Source organism: Triturus cristatus, chromosome 4_2 (genome assembly GCF_964204655.1).
Source record: "Triturus cristatus chromosome 4_2, aTriCri1.1, whole genome shotgun sequence".
Taxonomy (NCBI): Eukaryota; Metazoa; Chordata; class Amphibia; order Caudata; family Salamandridae; genus Triturus; species Triturus cristatus.
The window spans coordinates 969,713,740-969,735,999 of NC_140586.1; the positions used below are offsets into that span (position 1 = coordinate 969,713,740).

At 47.4% G+C, this 22,260-nt stretch overlaps 1 protein-coding gene across 1 annotated transcript in view; it reads right to left on the bottom strand.

The window, feature by feature from the left end:
• LOC146839176 (CD5 antigen-like) overlaps positions 1-22,260 on the bottom strand; it is a 612,478-nt gene that overhangs the window by 242,526 nt on the left and 347,692 nt on the right. The window contains exon 4 of the mRNA XM_085603205.1: positions 6,928-7,242. Within this exon, the coding sequence (XP_085459331.1) occupies positions 6,928-7,242 (315 nt within the window). The remainder of the gene's footprint in view (positions 1-6,927; positions 7,243-22,260) is intronic.

A 22,260-nucleotide genomic window follows, 5' to 3' on the forward strand; every position in this document is an offset into this window, starting at 1 on the left:
CTCCTGTAGAGACCCCACAAATTTCCCCAAGGCCCCCACCATTTCCTCCACTTTGACCATTCTTTGAATAAGTGTCTCAAATATGGAAGACATTTCAGTTTCCATATTATGGAGAAAGTCCTGTATCAGATAGTTCTCTCGTGTACCTGTCAATTGACCCCTTTTAAGACCTCTGTTAGTTTTATTACCAACTGCTGGATTATAAGGAGAGGGCCCCTTTTTATTTTTAGGCCCACCCCCTCACACCCTCCCGTCTGTTTTAAAATTGGAACATGAACTTGTGTATGAGAGGGAGAAGCTGTAACCTGTGATTCCTGACATTGGAAAATTATTGGAAAATTCCTGTAAATTAACGTCCAAAAACGTGCGACCCCTTTCTTCCAATGTCAGATCTGTCTCCTGGCAGGTTTGTATCAACTGTTTTGCAACACAAGAAAGCACCCGCCGCATTATCTAAAAAAGATAACATGGTGCTGCTAGTTCTGGAGCTCCTATCAGTCACATTAATTACCTCCACTTTCCTCTTCCCCATGAGATAAAATAGAATTAATCAAAGCCTCAGAATTAAGGGCAGCAATCCAAAGATGGTTCGAGGTTGTAGGCTCCCCAGAATCCCAAAGAAGGAATAGGCCAACGATCGGGCATAAATGACCTGACAAAAGTCTTCTATGGCTTTTATAAACATGTACAAAATCTGAGTCCATTGTTTCCCATGTCTACTTCAAATGCAAACTGATCAGTCTTAGACTTATAGCTTGTCCCAGACCTTACTTAAGAAGAGATAGCAAGCTAGAAAGTGTAGTCGAGACAATGCACAAAGTCCACTATTGCACTTCTCCTCAATGCTCTTGATGAAGAGTGATCCAAAGATATACCAAAAACAACTGAAGGCACCTACTACTTCCCACCAAGGTGGGGAACCTGACCTGGCCTCTTCAGGCTGATGACTGTTGAAGATGGGTCTGCCTCGGCCCGATCTTGGAAGGGCGCATGCTTGAGCATGTCCCGGGTCAGGTGGCTCAGTGGACTAAGGTGTCTACTGCAGGGGCCTGTGTTCGACCTCATGGTCACAGGTTCAAATCCCAGTGGGTCCACTCAGCCTTTCATCCATCTGAGGTCAATAAAAAGAGTACCATTGAGTTGGGTAACAACAAACATCTGTTATTCAGCGCCAAGATACCCATAGCGGTGAACGTGCTCTTTGCAAATACACATGTTATGTGATGTTATGGTATGTCCCGCATACATTCCGTGCCACTGTGAAACTGTGCCAGTTAAGTAATGCCAGATTGACACTGAATTCCTTACCCTGCCTCTTCGCAGGGCTTATTGGGGCTTGTCGTGCTGCCCCATCTTTGTTGTTGTGTCTTACACCACGAAGAAACTGTGCCAGTTAAGTAGCACTCAGATAGAGCTGAATTCCTCCCTCCTCAAAAGACTTACTGGGGCTTGTAGTCAGGGCCGTTTCTAGGTGTTTTGCCGCCCTAGGCGAGAATTGAAAAATGCCGCCCCCTCCCTTTTACTACCATCACTCTCTCCCCCTGTTATCCAGGCTAGAGAGGCACACCCTCTACTGCCAAACCCTTCTACTCAACGAAAGGCCCAGGCCAGACCATTATGGTAGCCAAACACTCACAGAACTATGTACACGGATGCCCAATAGAGCCTTGTGTTTAAATACCATCGAGGCTTCAAGAGCACCTCGTTTTCAAAACCAGAAACAACAAAAATAGTAACTTGCATTGCTCACTCACCCAGTACCTGTCCTCAGTACCCATCAGTGAACACAGACATCGGGGCTCACTTGGCCAGTACCCGTCCTCAGTACCACTCGATGAACACAGTTTTCAAAGTCACTGTCAGTACGTGTCCTCAATACCCCTCAGTGAACACAGTATTCAGGGCCACTTGGTCAGTACCTGTCCTCTGTACCCCTCACTCAACACTGTCTTCAATGATCAATTGTTCCGCATCAGTCCTGAGAGAGCCTCGGTGAGTACCAATTCTCAGTGCCAGTCCTTAATACCCCTCCCTATTGTGCCAGTCCTCGTGCACCTCTCCTCCCGAGGGTCTTTCTCTTCACCCCTCGCGTCTCTTTCTGCACGTTTCCCTCAGCTCTTCTCACGCCTCAGTTTGCAGTTGTTCCTCTGCACCTCTCTCCCCCTTTGGTCCTCCTCTGCACCTCTCCTCTCTGAACTCCCCAGTCTTATCACCTCCTCTCTTCTCCCGGGTCCTCTCTCCTCATTAAACTCTGCAGTGAATTGTTGCAGGACGAGCAGTGGGATACTCATAGTGATAATTAGTTTAACTCTAACTCGGGAGTTTGTACTCTACCCAGAACCCCTCTCTCTCCCTTTGTGGCTCTAGAGAGGTCATCCTCTCTGTGTAGCTACAGTGTTGAGATGCATGTTTACACACACACACACCTTCGACTGTGTGCATGGCATGTCCTGTTCTTTGTGCTACAAGCACAATTCCCAATGTTCTGTTGTTTTTTGCTAGCTTATGATAGTGGAGATAGTCCCTCATCATCGGGTTTTTTGATTTTTGCTGATATCTGTGTTATACACACACTTCTCTGTCCCCGGCTGCTTCCGTGAGGTTTTCTGTCTGTGATGTACCCACAGTTGCCCTTGTTCTGTTGTTTTTTAGTTCTGTGTATTTGTGTTACGTACTTGATTTCTTCTGCCCGGTTTTGTTTGTTTATTTGCTGATGTGTGTTTAATACATGCTGTTTTGTTGGGTCTTTTGTGCTTCCTATTATCTGGTGTCTGTGGTACACGCACAGTTCCCCTGCCCGCTTGTGTATAGTTGTATATGCACGCAGTTCCCTGTGCAGAGTGTGTTTTTGGTAGTCCGTGAGTTCGGTTTTGTACAGAGAATCCCTGCGCTATCTTGTTTTCGGTAAACCCTGTTTTCTTCACCATACAACCTGTTTTTGCGGTGTTATTTGTGCTAAGTACACTGGTCCTTGTGTGTTTTGTAGGTAATTCATAATGGTGTGCATTTTTTCCGAACGTGTGTGTCCTCATGCGCTCTTAAATGTGTTTCTTATCTTCACGGGCACCTGTAACTGACCGACACATTACTTTTCTTCGGATATTTTTCTTAACCGCCTCTCAATGCTGTTATTTTCAAATGTCTTTGGTCGCTTTATGTGCAAAACCGTGTGATTTCTGTCTCCTGACCGCGCACGCTGGGTTTTGCTTTTGGTTATTCCCTGGGCCGTTTCTACCATTAGGCAAGACTGGGCAGCCGCTTAGCTTTACTTTCGTAGGTTAAAATTAAAAAAAAAAATCCCCCTTCTGCCTCCCTAGCCCTTTTGCCGCCCTAGGCGTCCGCCTAGTCTTGCCTAATGGTAGAAATGGCCCTGCTTGTAGTACTGTCTCAACTCCGTTGTTGCATCCGCTGAACATTACAGGCACAGTGAAAACTGTATTCTGTGCCCGTGCAAAGACCTTGTCTAATATTTTTCTCACCAAGAGGGATCCTGTTCCCCCTATCTATTGATAAAAGCCCTGGACATGCTTGTCTCAAATGAATTTGGGGAAACTGTTCAAGGTTCTCATTAATGCCTTCCACTCGGTGGAGGATTTTTGACTTTGTGTTAGAGTCCAGAAACGTTTGCTGTAGACCCAACCAAGGTCTCCAATCTGTCAGACTTGTATCTGTGGTGACACCAGAGATGGAGTGGGAGATAATCAGACCCCTTTCTGTATGTTCTCGCTCACCAACCATCATGAAAGATCTGCCTTCATCTTATGGCTCATTGTGACTCTCTTTCTGGGATCTAGCGAAGCTGGAGACCAATTGTTCAGCAGGAATCTCATTATTTGATGAAGAAGGAATCTCGACCAAGGCACAAGAAATAGAGTGACTTCTAAATCTACTTGAAATTTCATCCAAGACACTATTCATGGAGAATTTTGAAACATCAGGCTTTATGCATGAGAGTGGATCTATTGAATTCTCCATTCTGGCAATGACCCAACAGAACCAAGAGCAATTTGTAATCTGGCACCTTTGAAGGACGGATCCTGTAAAGGGGATACGTTTGTTTATTCCCTGTTCACTAGAAATATATGTTCGTGTAAGACCCTGAGCACTTTTTCTGTATGACAAATGATTAGTTCCTCTGATACCGCTTAAACTCACCAGTCGACCAAAAATGGATGTATATAAACTTGCTCCTGATAGAAGATGCAGACAAGAGGTGCCAACACTTTTGCAAATACTCTAGGTGAGGATTCTAAAGGAAAATGGAGCACTCTGAACTAGAAGTGTTGATCTTCTATAGTGAATCATAGAACTCATTGGTGAGATTGTCTGATTGAAACATGTCGATAGGCATCTTGCAAATCTATTGATGTAAGAAAATCAACCTTGTTCACTAAAGAAATGCTTGGCTGCAGAGTCACCATGCAGAACGTGTAGTTCTTACTCATGTATTTGCCTAATTTAAGTCTAGCACTTCTCTGAAAGCCTAGTTTCAGTCTAGCACTGGTCTGAAAGTCTCTAAAATATTATTGACAAGGAGCAACATTGAACAAGATCCTTTTTCTGGCTCTTTTTTTTTAGACCAGCACTACTCTAGCTTTGTCTAGTAAAGGCTGTACCCCTTCTAGAAGGGCTTTCCTTTTCATATTGTTCCTTGGATGTGGGTTACAACCAATCATGTGTCTGGAGGCCACTTCACATAATCCATAGCACAGCTCTCTCTGATTACACCCAGAACCCATTGATCAGACACAGATTACTTCCCAGATCATTAGAAAGTTCTGGATCCTTGCTCCCACAGAGATCCTGCAAGATCCATTGTGATCAGGACCTCTTACAGTTTTCCATATCTGCTTAGGGTATTCACCATTGGTATAGGATTTTCTTGGCTGATACTTCTTCCTTAAATTTGAATTTTGTTAATAATTTCTCTTAAGTGAAAATCATTATGTGTAGGTCCAGGCCATCTGGTAAGACAAATTCTGTTTTGGTTTTGTATGGAAGCACATGCTTGTGATTTTAAATACCTTAGTAATCAAGCTATCAAGCTGAGATCCAAATAGCATTTTGCTATCAAATGAAATCTTTATGAAAGCAGTTTTCTGATGCTTCTAATTTCCACTTTCACTTTCGTAAATTCCTTCACACTGAGTCCACAGACTCAGCTGACATTTGCTCTAGTCTTGATTATGTCAAGTGAAATTGTGATTGTTGTTCCGTTGCCATCAATAACTCTGCACAGTCCGTACCTTTATGAATGGCTTCTGATAACTTATCAGAGTCTCTAACCCTGGACTGCTCCACATAAAAGTATTGGTGCCATCTATCAGGGCAATTTCTTGGTGGGAAAAAACCTTTCCCAAAGCTGAAACTACTTTCTTATTTGCAGTCTCAGTTGGAAATCGATCCCCAGGATTCAGTGATGTTCCTCCAGTTAAGGTTGCCAGACTGGCATCCACCTTATTGGAACGAGGAGATGCATTATCTGATTGGTCCATCGTGTACAATTTCTGCAGGAACTTTGGAATTGAAGCCTTATCCAATTCCATCCATTCAGATTACCAGATCCCTAATCTTGCAGTGGGAAGGTATTGTGTGAGAGGTCATCCTAACATCATGCGGGAACAAATCTCCTTCCTCCCCTCCCACGTGGAATGGAGGGAATCCCACATTTTCACTCCAGTGAGCTATGATGTTAGCATCTCCCTATAAACACACACATATACCATACTATTTACCATATAATGTATGCTCTGGGGCCTTTTACAACAAACATTATTAGACACAGATATATTGAAAGAACATTTAGGTGTCATTTTCAGCCAGGTTTCTATCGCCTGAGTCAGAGAGCTGTAGGAAACATTTACTGTCATAATTGAGGACCACTTAATGGGATTCAGTGCTGAGCACAGGCTAATACTATGTGAATGTGTTTGGTTTACTGTGCTGCTTTGGTACACTGTGTTTGGTGTACTGTGTTGGTTTGGTGCAGTGTGTTTGGTTTACTGTGTTGGTTTGGTGTATTGTGTTTGGTTTACCGTGTTGGTTTGGTGCACTGTGTTTGGTGTACTGTGTTGGTTTGGTGTATTGTGTTTGGTTTACTGTGTTGGTTTGTTGTACTGTGTTTGGTTTACCGTGTTGGTTTGGTGCACTGTGTTTGGTTTACTGTGTTGGTTTGGTGTACTGTGTTTGGTTTACTGTGTTGGTTTGGTGTACTGTGTTTGGTTTACCACATGCATGACTTAGTGTTTTTTTCGGAGCTAATTATTGTAGCATTACAGCACTCTAAACAAACTGTTCTGGTGTACATAAATATAATTGTTAATCATGACATGTATCAGACTCAATGTCTGTGTGTAGGGGAACAATAGAGAGCAATCCTAGCTACACAGCTGCTGAGCACTGTACATGAAGGGAGGAAGTGCAGTTTACTGTGGGGGACAGGTAAATGGGTCACTCCAGGGATAAAATCCAGTGCTGAGACTGTAAGAGGTGTCCATTCTGCAAGTCAAGAAGTTCCTTAAAGAGGTGACTTGTTACTTACTTTCAGAAGTGGGGGAACGATCATTCTAGACAGATCTGGGAGTGATCCCTCAGTACTCAGGAGAATCTAGCAGCCATGTGCAGAATGCTCTTCAGTGGTGCCAGATTGTGGGTAGATGCTGGCAAGTGAGTGCTCTGATAATTTGGTGCAGAAGTGAGAGTCAGTGCCACTGAATCAGGGTGACTGTTGCCTATGTGTTGGGTGAGAATCTGTGAGTTTCTTAGAGGAGAGCCAGGCTAGAACTTACACCTGTAGTTATTACAGTCAGACTATTGTTTGTTGTAATCTTTCACTCTGCATCTTGCCCAAGATATGTTCTTGTACTGTCCGTTCACTCCAGTTTTTGAGCAAAGATAACTTTATTTCACTTGGATTCCATTCCTTACCTGTGCAGGTCACCCCAGCATCTCTTCCTGTAGGACAGGCATTGTGTTCCCCACCTTGTTGTGGGCACTTCCATAGAGTAGCCTCATCTCCTGTGCATTGAACATTGCTCATCCCCACAGGTAGAGAACTCTTTCCGAATGTTGAATTGTACTCATATTCTTTCACTGAAATACATCCAAGCTGTCTGCAGACAACTGAAGCATCATTCAGATCCCAGGAATCGTCACACACGGTCCCCCAAACTCCATTGTGTTTGACCTCTACTCTCCCAGAACAGACAGATGTGCTGTTAACCAACCGGACCTCATCAGGACCTAGAAAGACACGTGCAGAAGACACATCAAGCAACAGCGGCAACATCAGGTAACGTGTCAACATTTTACGTTTGTCTTAAAGCTTCAAGGTTCTTTATTTGTGCAAAATTAATATAAAATCATTGCAAATCATCAGTCAAAACACTACATGTACAATGGGAATATATCAATAAAAATGTCAAACACAAGAAACATAAGCCCAGTCCCTTTGTGGTTCATTGTAAACATTCGGGTAATAATTAGAGCAGGAACAGCAGGTAAAAGGTCATAATATTTGCATTCTATTCAAGCTCAGTTGAATTGTAACTAAATAGTAAGAGAGCGGCAACTCACAATGATACTGAGAGTGCAGCACTCCACAATGATAAAAACAGTGTGGCATCTCAGAATGATACTGAGAGTGCAGCATCCCACAATGATAGTAAGAGTGCAGCATCCCACAATGATAGTAGGAGTTAGGCATCCCATAATGTGAGAGTGCAGCATCCCACAATGATAGTAGGAGTTAGGCATCCCACAATGTGAGAGTGCAGCATCCCACAATGATAGTAAGAGTGCGGCATCCCACAATTATAGTCAGAGTTCAGCATCCCACAATAATTTTAAGAGCCCAACAGCACCAACACCATAGCCCCCCTGAAGCTCCGACAGCACCAACACCATAGCCCCCTCAAGAAGAACAACACCACACATACCACCGAACTTCGAGACTCCAGACGCACATGCCGCCACCTCGAAAAGGCCAGGAGGAACACCAAATCCACAGTAGCCCACAACAACTTCAGAGCCGCCACCAACACCCACCACCAACTCATCAGAAAAATGAGGAAAAAAGCGATCGAAGACAGAATCTCCCTACACACGCACAACTGCAAATGTTATGTTATGTTATGTTAAATGGGACTTTTATAGCGCAACGGCTACTCCAAAGGAGTGTCCCGGCGCTTTTGTGCTCCAGACCAAAGAAAGAGCTGGAAAACATAACAGTAAAAAAAAGCAGGGGCCTAAAGAGGGGGCAGATTATCCAGTGAACAGCCAGGTTTTTAAGTCTTTTCTGAAGGCAAGCAGGTTAGCGGTGTTTCGCAAGGACACCGGTAAGGAATTCCATAGCTGCGGAGCAAGAAAGCTAAAGGACCGGCCGCCTAGCCGAGCCCTTTTGATGCGTGGCACCCGAGCCAAAGCCAAAGCTTCTGACCTGAGGGATCGTACAGGTCGATAGAAGTCCAGCCTCCTCTGAAGATATTTGGCACCATTGCCATGCAAGGCCTTATGGGCGAGAGTCATGGCCTTGAAAAGTATCCTCTTCCGCACCGGAAGCCAGTGAAGGGATACGAGGAGATTGGAGGCACTGGTGCGGCGGTGCAGGCCAAAAATTGCACGAGCAGCAGCGTTCTGAGTAACCTGCAAACGCTGGAGGAGGTATTCAGGCAGACCCAGAAATAGGACATTTGCATAGTCCAATCTGGACCCTATGAGTGCCTGAACAGTGATCCTCCGATGTTCCTCCGAGAGAAGGGGAAAGAACTTGCGCAACATTCTGAGTATCCCAAAGCATGTTCCCGTAAGAGTGGAAACCTGGGATTTGAGCGAGAGCTCGTTGTCAATTTTAACCCCCAGGTTCTTAGCCCACTTAGAGGACTGAGTGGGAGGGAACATGTCAGCAGGCCACCATCCCTGCCAATCTGGTTCTGATGGGCATCCGAAGAATAGTATTTCGGATTTGTCCGAGTTGCATTTGAGGCTGTTGTGTGAAAACCAGCTAAAGACAGCCCCAAGGCACTCGCAGATCCTTTCTCCATCGAACTCTTCGCTCTTACGACAGGTGAATAGAAGCTGGGTGTCGTCAGCATAAGAGACGATCCGGGCCCCGTAGGACTCCGCCAGTGTCGCCAGAGGGGTCATAAGGATGTTAAATAGAGTGGGGCTCAGTACAGAGCCCTGAGGCACTCCGACTCCCAATGGCGGCATCTCGGCGGACCCGGGTGGGACCCAGACCGTCTGCCGGCGGTTGGCCAGAAAGGAACGAAACCAGTTGAGCACCGTCCCCCCTAGACCGATGTTATGAAGTCTAGTGAGGAGATCCTCGTGGGGGACGGTGTCAAACGCCGCCGACAGGTCTAACATGACTAACATCACCCTGCCTCCTGTGTCCAGCACCTCCTTCACGATCTCCGAGACTTCCAGGAGCGCCGTCTCGGTGCTTAAGTTGGAACGAAAGCCCGATTGGGATTCATGAAGTAACTCATTAGACTCCAGGAAGTTAGAAAGCACGCTGTGCACGTGTTTCTCCAGGATCTTGGTCAGTGCTGGAAGGAGCGAGATTGGCCTATAATTAGAAGGCGCCTCTGGATCAAGATTGGGCTTCTTGATCAGGGGGATGACCATGGCTTGCTTCCAGGCCTGGGGCAGAAAACCCTGACTCAGGGATAAATTGAGGATAGGATTAGCTATGGGATTAATGACATCTGCCATTTTCGCTAAGAATTTTGCTGGACACGGATCTAATGGTGAGCCTGATTTAAGGTTCCTCATCAAGGCTAAGGATGCGGCAACCGGAAGGGGAGGAAAGTCTAGCAAAGCTGGGCCAGGAGGAGACAGGAAGACTGTCTCCGTCGGCATCGTAGATAAATCATCTAACGCTCTCGACGGGAAAGAATCCTGAATTAGCCTGATTTTGGTGGTGAAGAAATTGGCAATAGTGTTAGCCCAGGTCTCCACCGGGGCACCCTGAGTAGAGGTTGTCCGGGGGCTGGTGAATTCACGTACAATTGAAAAAATCTCCTTACAGGAGTTAGCTGCGTCTTCAATCCTTTTAGCGAAGTAACATTTCTTGCCCTGTAAGATAAGATCGTGGTAGGACTTCATCATGATTTTATAGCGTTGTTTGGCTTCAGGCTCATACTGGACTCTCCACGCCCGCTCAGCAGCTTTACATTGCCTACGAGCGTGGGCTAAATCCTCCGTAAACCAGGGGGCAGAGACCCGCCGGGCAGCAGATCTGGGTGGCTGTGAGGGAGCGAGCTCATTTAGTCTGGCAAGAAGCCAGGATTGTAGGCTCTCCAGATCTTTCTCCAGGTCGCCAGTACAGGAAACAGGGTGATCTGCCAGGGCATGCGTTAGCATGTCTGGGGTCACCCGGTGGTATGCCCTATAGCTGCTGCCCTGCTGCCTCATGACACTGGCCGGAGAGGTCACAGTAGAAGGTATTTCAAAATGGGCAAGATAATGATCAGACCAGACGACTGGCAGAAGAGTTACAGCCATGATAGGTGTGGTGGAAAACACCTGATCGAGTGTGTGGCCTTTGTTGTGGGTCGGACCAGAAAGATAGGGGGAAAGGCCTAAAGTGGAAGCAATATCCAGCAATTTGATGGCGTCCTGGTCATTATGGTCGTCCATATGGAAATTAAAATCTCCCGCCAGTAGGCACAGCTCCGATCTAAGGACAAGGATCGACATGGCCTGCTGGAGATCATCAAGAAAGGATCCCACTGGGCCCGGAGGTCTGTAAACAATCAGACCCTTCAGCGCTTGTTGCGGCGATAGGGAGATGGTAAAGGCTAAAGAGTCCGCCCCTGCGATGGTGTGAGTATGCGTGACCGTGCACGGAAAAGATTTTTTAACAACCAAGGCAACTCCTCCTCCCCTACCCTTGTCTCTGTCCTGTCGATGGATGGTATAGTCCGTGGGGATGGCTGCCACAATGTCCGGGTGGGAGGAATCATTCAGCCATGTTTCAGTAAGCATCAGACAGGTAGGACTGGTCGTTGAGAGGAGATCAAAAATCTCTTGAGTGTGTCGGTGCAACGACCTCGTATTGAGGAGTAAACAAAGGTGTTTTATGCTACACTCCTTAGCAGGGATAGGGGAAGGGAAGGAGCGAACAGGGTGCCAATGGCAAGCAGGGCACGTATGTTTACCCTTATATCGGCCAGGAAAAACCGTGTAACACGACGCATTCCAGTTACGCAAAGAGTATAGCTCCTGAGCGGAGTAGGAGAGCATAGTGGCCAGAGGTACCCGCCACGCCAGACGCTTCCGGGACGCTGACGGGCGCAGACGGGCAGGACTCTAGCACGACTCCGGCGCAGGTCCGGGGCATCCGCTGGTCGCGTCCGCTGCGCGGAGCCGTAAGTGCCTGTTTTTATAGTCCTTGTCTATGGCCTCCCCAACCCAGCCCAAACGAAGATGGCCGCCAAAACCGGCGTCCAGCCCTCGGCATCAACACTCAGCCGAGGGTGGGACCGGAGCTGCAGGGAGGGGGGAAAAAAGAGTTTTTAAGCGCTGCTGAGCGCTGGGGGGTCTCTACACACTGCTGCAGGCTAGAAAATACAATTAGCAAGCACAGGTGAAAAAACGAGTAAAATCACGAAAATTAGTTTAAAATTGAAAGAAAAGCAGGAGACCTCCCGGCTTCCGCCTCAGGAGGGGAAAGGTGTGTGCAGAGTCTGATATTACCGCTTTCCAAGTCTCAGGTGCCTTTTATAGTCCTTGTCTATGGCCTCCCCAACCCAGCCCAAACGAAGATGGCCGCCAAAACCGGTGTCCAGCCCTCGGCATCAACACTCAGCCGAGGGTGGGACCGGAGCTGCAGGGAGGGGGGAAAAAAGAGTTTTTAAGCGCTGCTGAGCGCTGGGGGGTCTCTACACACTGCTGCAGGTTAGAAAATACAATTAGCAAGCACAGGTGAAAAACGAGTAAAATCACGAAAATTAGTTTAAAATTGAAAGAAAAGCAGGAGACCTCCCGGCTTCCGCCTCAGGAGGGGAAACTCTTCAGCATCATTAAGGAGTTTGCCCAACCCACCAGCGAGTCTACTGACTTTCTTCCCTCACAAAACCTCTGCAACAAATTCAGCACATTCTTCCACCACAAAATCAAGAACATTTAGGACAATTTCGATGAAGGCAACCAACACACTGAACCCTCACCAGCCACCCCGACACCCTGAAGCCAGCAATTGACAATTGGACAGCCCTCACCACCGAAGACACAATGAAGACAATGAAGTCAATCCACTCCGGGGCCCCCACAGACACCTGCCCCCACCACATCTTCAACAGAGCCGCCGACACCATTTCACCCATGCTCCGCCACACCATCAACCACTCCCCGGTGAACACCTCCATCCCCGACGACTGAATACACGCCGAGATCAACCCCCTCCTGAAGGAGCTCTTGGTGGACCCCACTGACATGAAAAGCTACAGACCCATCTACCTGTTCCAGTTCCCAGTGAAAGTCATCGAGAAAGCTATCAACAGCCAACTTGCCACCTTCATTGAAGAGCACAACATCCTCAATTCCTCCCAATCTGGCTTCAGAAAAAAATACATCACAGAAACCGCCCTCCTCGCCTCAACAGACGACATCCACTCTCTACTGGACAGAGGAGAAACAGTAGCCCTCATCATCCTCAACCTCTCAGCTGCCTGCGACACAGTCTCCCACCGCACCCTAACACGCAGACTTCACGACGTAGGGATCCAGGACAATGACCTTGACTGGATCCCCTCCTTCCTCTGAGGCAGAACGCAGAGGGTCAGACTCCCTCCTTTCCTCTTGGACCCTACACCAACCACTTTTTGAGTCACCCAGGGGTCCTCCCTCAGCCCCATGCTCTTCAACGTCTACATTGTTTCGCTCACCCCCATCGTCAGAACCCACAGACTCAACATTGTGTAATACGCAGACGACACCCAACTCATCCTCTCCCTATCTAACAAACCCAACACAGCCAAACACATCTTTCAAGAAGGAATGGAAGCTTTCGACAAAAGGATGAAAAGCAGCTGCCTGCAACTCAACACCGACAAAACAGAAGTACTCATCATGGGCCCAGACCCCAAAGCCTGGAATGACACCTGGCGGCCCCCCGCCATCAGAAGCCCACCTAACCCCCACGGACCACGCATGCAACATTGAAATCATCCTGGACATGCCATATCTCCCAGCACCTGCGCACACGCCACTGGCTCCCCATCGAGGTTAGAATCACCTTCAAGATTCTCACCCATACACAAAAGTTAGGAAGCCAACATCGCACCCTACCTTCACGAGAAATCTCAAAACTTGGCACTTTGACAGATTCACTCCTTGATGGACTGGATCCTGCACCCCACCCCAGTGCCTTGAGACCCTTACGGGTGAGTAGCTGTGCTTAACAAACACCTGATTGATTGATTGATTGATTGGGAGTGCGCCATCCCACAATGTTAGGAATAACGCAGTATCCCACAATGATAGTAAGAGTGCTCCATCACACAATGTGAGTGCAGCATCCCACAATGATATTGAGAGTATTGCATCCAACAATGTGAGAGTGTGGCACCCCACAATGATAGTAAGAGGGCGGCATCCCACAAATTGAGAGTGTGGTGTCTCACAATGAAATTAAGAGTGCAGCATCGCACAACGATAGTGAGAGTGCGGCATCCGAAATGATAGTGAGAGTGTGGCATCCACAATGATATTGAGAGTGCGGCATCCACTAACGATAGGAAGACTGCAGCATTCTACAATGGTTTTAGAAGTGTGGCATCCTACAATGATAGCAAGAGTGCAGCATATCACAATGTAAGAGTGCGGCATCCCAAAATTATAGTGATTGTGCAGCATCTAAAAATGTAAGTGAGAGTGCAGCATCTGAAATGATAGTCTGACTGTGTCATCCACAATGATAGTGAGAGTGTGGCATCCAACAATGATAGAAAGAGTGTGGCATTCTACAATGATATTAAGAGTGAGGCATCCCACAATGATAGTAAGAGTGTGTTATCCCACAATGTGAGAGTGCTGCATCCCACAATGCTAGTATCAATACGGCATCCCACAATGATAGTGAGAGTGTGGCTTTCCAAATGTGAGAGTGTGGCATCCTGCAAAGATATTAAAAGTGCAGCATCCAACAATGTGAGAGTGCAACATCCCACAATGATAGTAAGAGTATGACATGCCACAATGATATTAATAATGCAGCATCTCACAATGTGAGAGTGCGGCATCCCAGAGTTATAGTAAGAATGCAGCATCCTACAATGTGAGGGTGTGGTATTCCACAAAGATATTAAGAGTGTGGAGTCCCACAATGATACTAAGAGTGCAGCATCCCACAATTAGAGTGAGAGTACGGCAGCCCATAATGATAATAAGAGAGCAGCATCTCACAATGTGAGAGTGCAGCATCCTACAATGATAGTAATAGTACAGCATCCCACAATGATAATAAGGGTGAAGCATCCCACAATGTGAGAGGGTGGCATCCCACAATGATAGTAAGACTGCAGCATCCCACAATGATAGTGAGAGTGCAGCATCACACAATGTGAGAGTGCAACATCACACAATGATAGTAAGAGTGCATCATCCCACATTGTGAGAGTGCAGCATCCTACATTGATAATAAGAGTGTGGCATCCCACAATATGAGAGTGCAGCATCCCAGAATGATAGCAAGAGTGCAGCATCCCACAATGTAAGAGTGCAGCATCCCACAATGATTGTGATCGTGCAGCATCTGCAATTATAGTGAGAGTGCAGAATCTACAATGATAGTGAGAGTAATCAAACAATCAATCATAGCATTTGTAAAGCGCACTATCTGCCATAGCCGGATGGGGAGGGTGTTCCACGTCTTGGCGGCGAGGTGGAAGAATCATCTGCTGCCGGCGGTCACTCTTCGAATGCAGGGGACGGTGGCGAGGGTGTGGTCTGTGGAGCGGAGCTGGCAGGCAGGGGTGTAGAGGCCGAGTCGTCTTTAGAGGTACGCTGGTCCGGTGTCGTGGAGTGCCTTGTGTGCGTGGGTGAGGAGCTTGAAGGTTATCCTCTTGTTGATGGGGAGCCAGTGCAGGTCTTTCTGGAGGGTTGTGATGTGGCTGCAGCGGGGGATGTCGAGGATCAGGCTTGCGGAGGCGTTCTGGATGCGTCGGAGTCGTTTCAGGAGTTTGGCCGGGACTCCTGCATAGAGTGCATTGCCATAGTCCAGTCTACTGCTGACGAGGACCTGGGTGACCATCCTTCTAGTTTCGGTGGGGATCCACTTGAAGATTCTGCAAAGCATGCAGAGGGTGTTGAAGCAGGAGGAGGAGATGGCGTTGACCGGCTTTGTCATGGAGAGTGTGGTGTCGAGGATGATCCCTAGGTTTCGTGCATGGTTGGTGGGTGTAGGGGGTGCTCCTAGTGCCATTGGCCACCAGGAGTCATCCCAGGCCGAGGGGGGTGTAGCCGAGGATGAGGACCTCTGTCTTGTCCGAGTTCAGTTTCAGTCGGCTGTTCCTCATCCAGTCGGCCATGGCCTTCATTCCTTCTTGGAGGTTGGTTTTGGCGGTCTGGGGGTCCTTGGTAAACGAGAGGATCAGCTGGGTGTTGTCGGCGTAGGAGATGATGTTTAGATCGTGCTGTCGGGCGACGTTGGCGAGTTGTGCCATGTAGACGTTGAACAACATTGGGATGAGAGATGAGCCTTGGGGTATGTCGCAGATGATCTCGGTGGCTTTGGAGCGGAAGGGGGGAGGCGGACGCTCTGGGTACTACCGGAGAGGAAGGAGGTGGTCCAGTCCAGGGCCTTCTCTTGGATTCCAGGCAGTGTCGAAAGCTGCTGACAGGTCCAGGAGGATGAGGTCAGCGGTTTCTCTGTTGATCCTGATGTCATCGGTGGCGGCGATGAGTTATAGCTGGGGTTGGAGAGTTCCTTCATAATGCTGAAGAGCTCTTTGCTGTTGTGTGTGTTGTTGTCTAGGCGGTCTCTGAAGGTGGTCCTTTTGGTGGATCTGAAGAGATGGTGGTGTCGGTGGGTGGTGTTCCTGTGGGCTGTGGAGCTTTCTGGTGTTCTTTCGCGGGTCCAGTTTTTTTCTAGTTTTCGGCAGGTTCGCTTGGAGGCCTGGAGGTCTTCGGATAACCAGCTGGATCTCTTGCTGGTGTGGATGTTGGGTGGCTTCTTGAGCAGGGCGATTGTGTTGGCGCAGTCGTTGATCCATTGTCTCAGGCTACGGGCTGCGGTGTCGGGGTCGGTCGGGTCAGCGGGTGGGCTCTGGGCGAGGGCGGCGGTTAGCTGGTCCTCGGTGATCTTGCCCTAGCTGCAGCGAGGCATCTGCTGGGTGCGGTGGTGTGTGGTGGATTTCCGGAAGGTGAAGTGGATGCAGCGGTGGTCGGTCCAGTGGAGTTCAGTGGTGTGGTCGAAGGAGACGTGGGTGCCCGCTGAGAAGATGGGGTCAAGCATGTGGCCGGCAGACTGAGTGGATGCTGTGACGAGTCGTCTGAGTTTGAGGTTGGCGAAGCTGTCGATCAGGGTGGAGGAGTGGCGTCATTGTTGTTCTCGAGGTAAGTTCATGTCCCCGAGGAGGATGTAGTCCATGGAGGCAAGGGCGTGTGTGCTGACGAGGTCAGTGATGGAGTCGCTGAACTGCGGTCAGGGTCCGGGGGGTCTGTAGATGAGGGTTTCTCTGAGGGTGGTGTTGGGGTCGGTGTGGATCTGGAAGTGAAGGTGTTTGGCAGTGCTGAGGGTGTCGTTGGTTTGTGTCGAGATTTTGAGAGTGTTTTTGTGGACGATGGCAATTCCTCCTCCTATTCCGTTGGTGCGGTCCTTGCGGGTGATCTTGTAGCCTTCTGGGATGGCTATGGTGATGTCAGGTACCGAGGAGGGGGTCAGCCAGGTCTCCGTCAGGAAGGCGACGTCTGGGGCATTGGTGTCGAGTAGGTCCCAGAGTTCGACGCCGTGTTTGCGGGTGGAGCGGGTGTTGAGCAGGATACATCTGAGGAAGTTGGTTTGCATGTTGGGCGGGTTGGCGGGCCAGATGCTGGTGAAGCTGCAGTTCCGGCAGGAGAAGGGTCCCTGGGTGCGTTTCGAGGTGGCCTGGTAACTGGTGGGGGATAGTCTGGTGTTGAGTGAGTGGAGAGTGCTGGAGTCATAGAGTATAAGTATGATTGAGGCATCCCACAATGTGAGAGTGCGGCATCCCATAATTAAAGTAAGAGTGTGGCTTTCTACAATGTGAGAGTGTGACATCCCACAAAGGTATTAAGAGTGCGGCATCCCACAATGTGAGAGTGCAACATCCCACAATGATAGTAAGAGTGCTGAATTCCACAATGACAGTAAGAGTGCAACATCCCACAATGATATTAAGAGTTTGGTATCTCACAGTGATAGTAAGAGTGTGGCATCCCACAATGTGAAAATGCGGCATACCACAATGATAGTGAGAGTACATCATCCCATAATGATATTAAGAGTGCAGCATCCCACAATGTGAGAGTGTGGCATTGCATAAAGATAGTAAGAGTGTGGCATCCTACAATGTGAGTGTGACATTCCACAATGATAGCAAGAGTGCGATGTCCCACAATGTGAGAGTGCATCATCCCACAATGATATTAAGAGTGTAGCATCCCACAATGATAGCAAGAGTGAAGCATACCACAATGTGAGAGTGTGACATCCCATCATGATAGTAAGAGTACAGCATACCACAATGTGGGAGTGAAACATCCCATAATGATGGTAAGAGTGTGGCATCCCATAATGATAGCAAGAGTGCGGCATTCCACAATGATAGTGGGCATCCCACAATGAAAGTGAGAGTGCAGCATCCCACAATGATAGTAAGAGTGCAGCATCCCACAATGATAGTGAGACTGCGGGATCCCACAATGATAGTAATAGTACGACATTCCGCAATGATAGTAAGATTGTGGCATCCCACTTGGAGGTAAGAAGCTCTGTAGTGTGAGATATAATCACACTAAATGGAAAGGGAAGAAGTGCTGCAGAAGCAGATGTAATCACACTGGGCAGAAAGGGAAGACCTGCTGTAGGAGAAGGTGTAATCACACTGGATGTAAGGGTAACAAGTGCTATAGGGTGATGTGTAAATACACTGGACGTACAGGGTGCCGAAGGAGGTGTAATCGGACCAGATAGAAAGGGAAGAAGCAATGCAAGAGTACGTGTAATCACCCTGGATGGAAAGGGACTAAGCTGTGCAGAAGGAGGTGCAATTACACTGGACGAAAAGGTAAGAGGCTCTGTAGAATGAGATGTAATTGCACGGGATGGAATGGGAAGAAGGGGTATAGGAAGAGGTGAAATCACACAGGAAGTAAAGAAAAGAATTTGTGCAGGTGGACGTGTAATCACACTGGAAGGAAGGGAATGTTAACAATGTTAGTATCAGTGCAGAATCCACAATGATAGTAAGAGTGTGGCATCCCACAATGTGAGAATGCCGCATCCAACAATGATAGTATCAGTGTGGCATCCCAGAGTGATAGTAAGAGTGGGGCATTCGACAATTATAGTAAGGATGTGGCATCCCACAGTGTGAGAGTGCGGCATCCCATAATTATAGTAAGAGTGCAGCATTCCACAATATGAGAGTGCAGCATCCCACAATGATAGTAAGAGTGTGACAGCCCACAATAATATTAGGAGTGCTGCATCTCACAATGATAGTGAGAGTGTGGCATTCCACAATGTGAGAATGTGGAATACCACAATGATAGTAACAGTGCGGCATCCCACAAGGATAGTAAGAGTGCAGCATCCCGCAATGAGAGAGAGAGTACAGCATCCCATAATGATATTAGAGTGCAGCATCCCATAAAGATAGTAAGAGTGTGGCATCCTACAATGTGAGTGTGACATTCCACAATGAAAGAAAGAGTGCGATGTCCCACAATCTGAGAGTGCGTCATCCCACAATGATATTAAGAGTGTAGCATCCCACAATGATAGCAAGAGTCAAGCATACCACAATGTGAGAGTGTGACATCCCATCATGATAGTAAGAGTACAGCATACCACAATGATAGCAAGAGTGAAGCATACCACAATGTGAGAGTACGACATCCCAAAATAATAGTAAGAGTGCAGCATACCACAATGTGGGAATGAACATCCCATAATGATAGTATGAGTGTGGCATCCCACAATGATAGCAAGAGTGCGGCATTCCACAATGATAGTGGGCATCCCACAATGAAAGTGAGAGTGCAGCATCCCACAATAATAGTAAGAGTGCAGCATCCCACAATGATAGTGAGACTGCAGGATCTCACAATGATAGTAACAGTACTGCATTCCACAATGATAGTAAGATTGTGGAATCCTCCTTTGAGGTAAGAAGCTCTGTATTGTGAGATGTAATCACACTAAATGGAAAGGGAAGAAGTGCTGCAGAAGCAGATGTGATCACACTGGGCAGAAAGGGAAGACCTGCTCTAGGAGAAGGTGTAATCACACTGGATATAAGGGTAACAAGTGCTATAGGGTGATGTGTAAATTTACAAGACGTACAGGGTGCCGAAGGAGGTGTAATCGGACCAGATAGAAAGGGAAGAAGCAATGCAGAAGGAGGTGCAATCACACTGGACAAAAAGGTAAGAGGCCCTGTAGAATGAGATGTAATTGTACTGGATGAAATGGGAAGAAGGGGTATAGGAGGAGGTGAAATCACACTGGAAGGAACAGAAAGAAACAGTACAGAAGGAGGTAAAATCACACTGGATGAAAAGGTAAGAAGCTCTGTAGGCAGACATGTAATCACACTGAATGGAGAGGGAATAAACTCTGTAGGAAAAAGTGTATTGCCACTGGTTGGAAAGGGAAGAGGGGTGCATGAGGATGTGTAAACACACTGGAAGGAAAGTTAAGTATGGGTGAAGGAGGAGAAGGTGTAATTATACCGGATGAAAAGTTAAGAAGGGGTGTAGAAGTAGAAAGTGTAATAACATAGGGAAGAAAGGGAAGAAGGGGTGCAGGAGAAGCAGGTATAATCATACTGGAAGGAAAGGTAAAAAGGGGTGTAAGAGGAGAAGGTGTAATCACACTGGATGTAAGGGTAAGAAGTGATGTAGGGTGATGTGCAAATACACTGGACGTACAGGGAAGAAGGGTGCTGAAGGAGGTGTAATTGCACCAGATAGAAAGGGAAGAAGTAAAGCAAGAGGACGTGCAATCACCCTGGAAGGAAAGGGACTAAGCTGTGCAGGAGGAGGTGTAATCACACTGGCCATAAAGGTAAGACGCTCTGTAGAATGAGATGTAATTGCACTGGATGAAATGGGAAGAAGGGGTATAGGAGGAAGTGAAATCACACTGGATATATGGAAAGAAGTTGTGCAGGTAGATAAGTAATCACACTGGAAGGAAGGGTAAGGAACAGTACAGAAGGAGGTGAAATCACACTGGATGAAAAGGTAAGAAGATCTGTAGATTGAGATGTAATCACACTGGATGGAGAGGGAATAAATGCTGTAGGAGAAAGTGTATTCCCACTGGTTGAAAATGGAAGGGTGCAGGTGGATGTGTAAACACACTGGAAGGAAAGCTAAGAACAGGTGAAGGAGGAGAAGGTGTAATTATATCAGATGGAAAGTTAAGAAGCGGTGTAGGAGTAGAAGGTGTAATAACAGTGGACAGAAAGGGAAGATGGGGTGCAGGAGAAGAAGGTGTAATCATACTGATAGGAAAGGTAAGAAGGGGTGAAAGAGGAGAAGGTGTAATCACACTGGGTAGAAAGGGAAGAAGGGGTGTATGAGGAAAAGGTATTATCAGACTTGATGAAAAGCTAAGAAGGGTTTAAAAGGAGGTGTAATCACACTGGATAGAAGGTAAAGAACAGAGTAAGAAGGACAAGGTGTAATCACACTGACAGAAAGGGAAGAAGGGGTGCAGGAGAAGAAGGTGTAATCACACTGGACAGAAAGGGAAGAAGGGGTGCAGGAGTCGAAGGTGTAATCATAATTTACAGAAAGGGAAGAAGGGGTGTAGGAGAAGAAGGTATAATCACACTAGACAGAAAGGGAAGAAGGGGTGCAGGCGAAGAAGGTGTAATCACACTGGACAGAAAGGGAAGAAGGTGTGCAGGCGAAGAAGGTGTAATCATACTGGAAGGAAAGTTAAGAGGGATATGGGAAGAGAAGATATATACACACTGGATGGAAAGTTAGGAGGAAGGGTTGTAGGAGGAGGTGTAATCACACTGTACAAAAAGGGAAGAAGTGTTGTAGGAACAGAAGGTGTAATCACACTGGATGGAAAGTTAAGAAAGGGTGTAGGAGGAGGAGGAGGGATGCAAAAGTCTTCTTTTTTCCCTAATCACCCTCATTTTATGCTTGATACTGGTGGTAACTGACCTTGACTGTGCCATGGGCTCTGCTTACCAGACGCCGGGCCAGTGCTCTGATTATAAGGAATATGGTAATTAGTTTAATTACAATTGGTACTGACAGCCTAGCTGAAAGTCCCTAGTATATAATAGGGTAAGTCCATTTAGAGGCCCAGTAGACATAATGCACTTGTGCACTACTGTGTTTCCTGCTGCCACTGGATTCAAGCTAGCCTGGCTGAAGAAGGGTGACATACCCTGAAACCGGTCCCAGGATGCTTGTTTCTGATCCAGGGAGGACCTGGCCTGGCAGATCGGTCTGGACTGTTCCCATGGGGCACAGGGTCCAAACTGTTTTGCATATGGCTGGGTCAAAACTGGGGTGGCATAGTGGACAAAAGGGTCATAGGAGCACGAGTCTGCTGACTCAAAACAACACTTTATGTTATTTAAGGAAAACTAAGCCATAGAAGGTTTAGTAGAAAGCCCTCACTCACCAACCTGGCTGGTGACATGCTTCATCATCGGGCTCCACTGGGCATGGCCGAATGCCATCCCAGTGTGCTACAACGCCAGGTTACTGCGGAGCGGGGTTCGTGTGAGGTGACAGTGAATTTAAAAATTCCCAATTGAGTCAAAAAAGTAGTTTATTTGTTTTGCTAATTGGAAAGGTTAAAACAAAGAGTGAGGGTCAAAAATTAGAAGACCGGGTTCACTCTGTGGCGGTCGACATGTTTCTGCCTCGGTGTATGGTATACAGGCTTTCGTCAGGACCAGAGTGGGGGTGCAAAGTCCCGGCGGTATGAGCGCGCTAAGGCTCACCCTGCCGAGGACTGTGAGTGTAAAAAATGTAAATTGGTGAGTATCCGCCAGCAATTATCGTGGTGGAGAGGAACGAGTTTATTCTTATAAT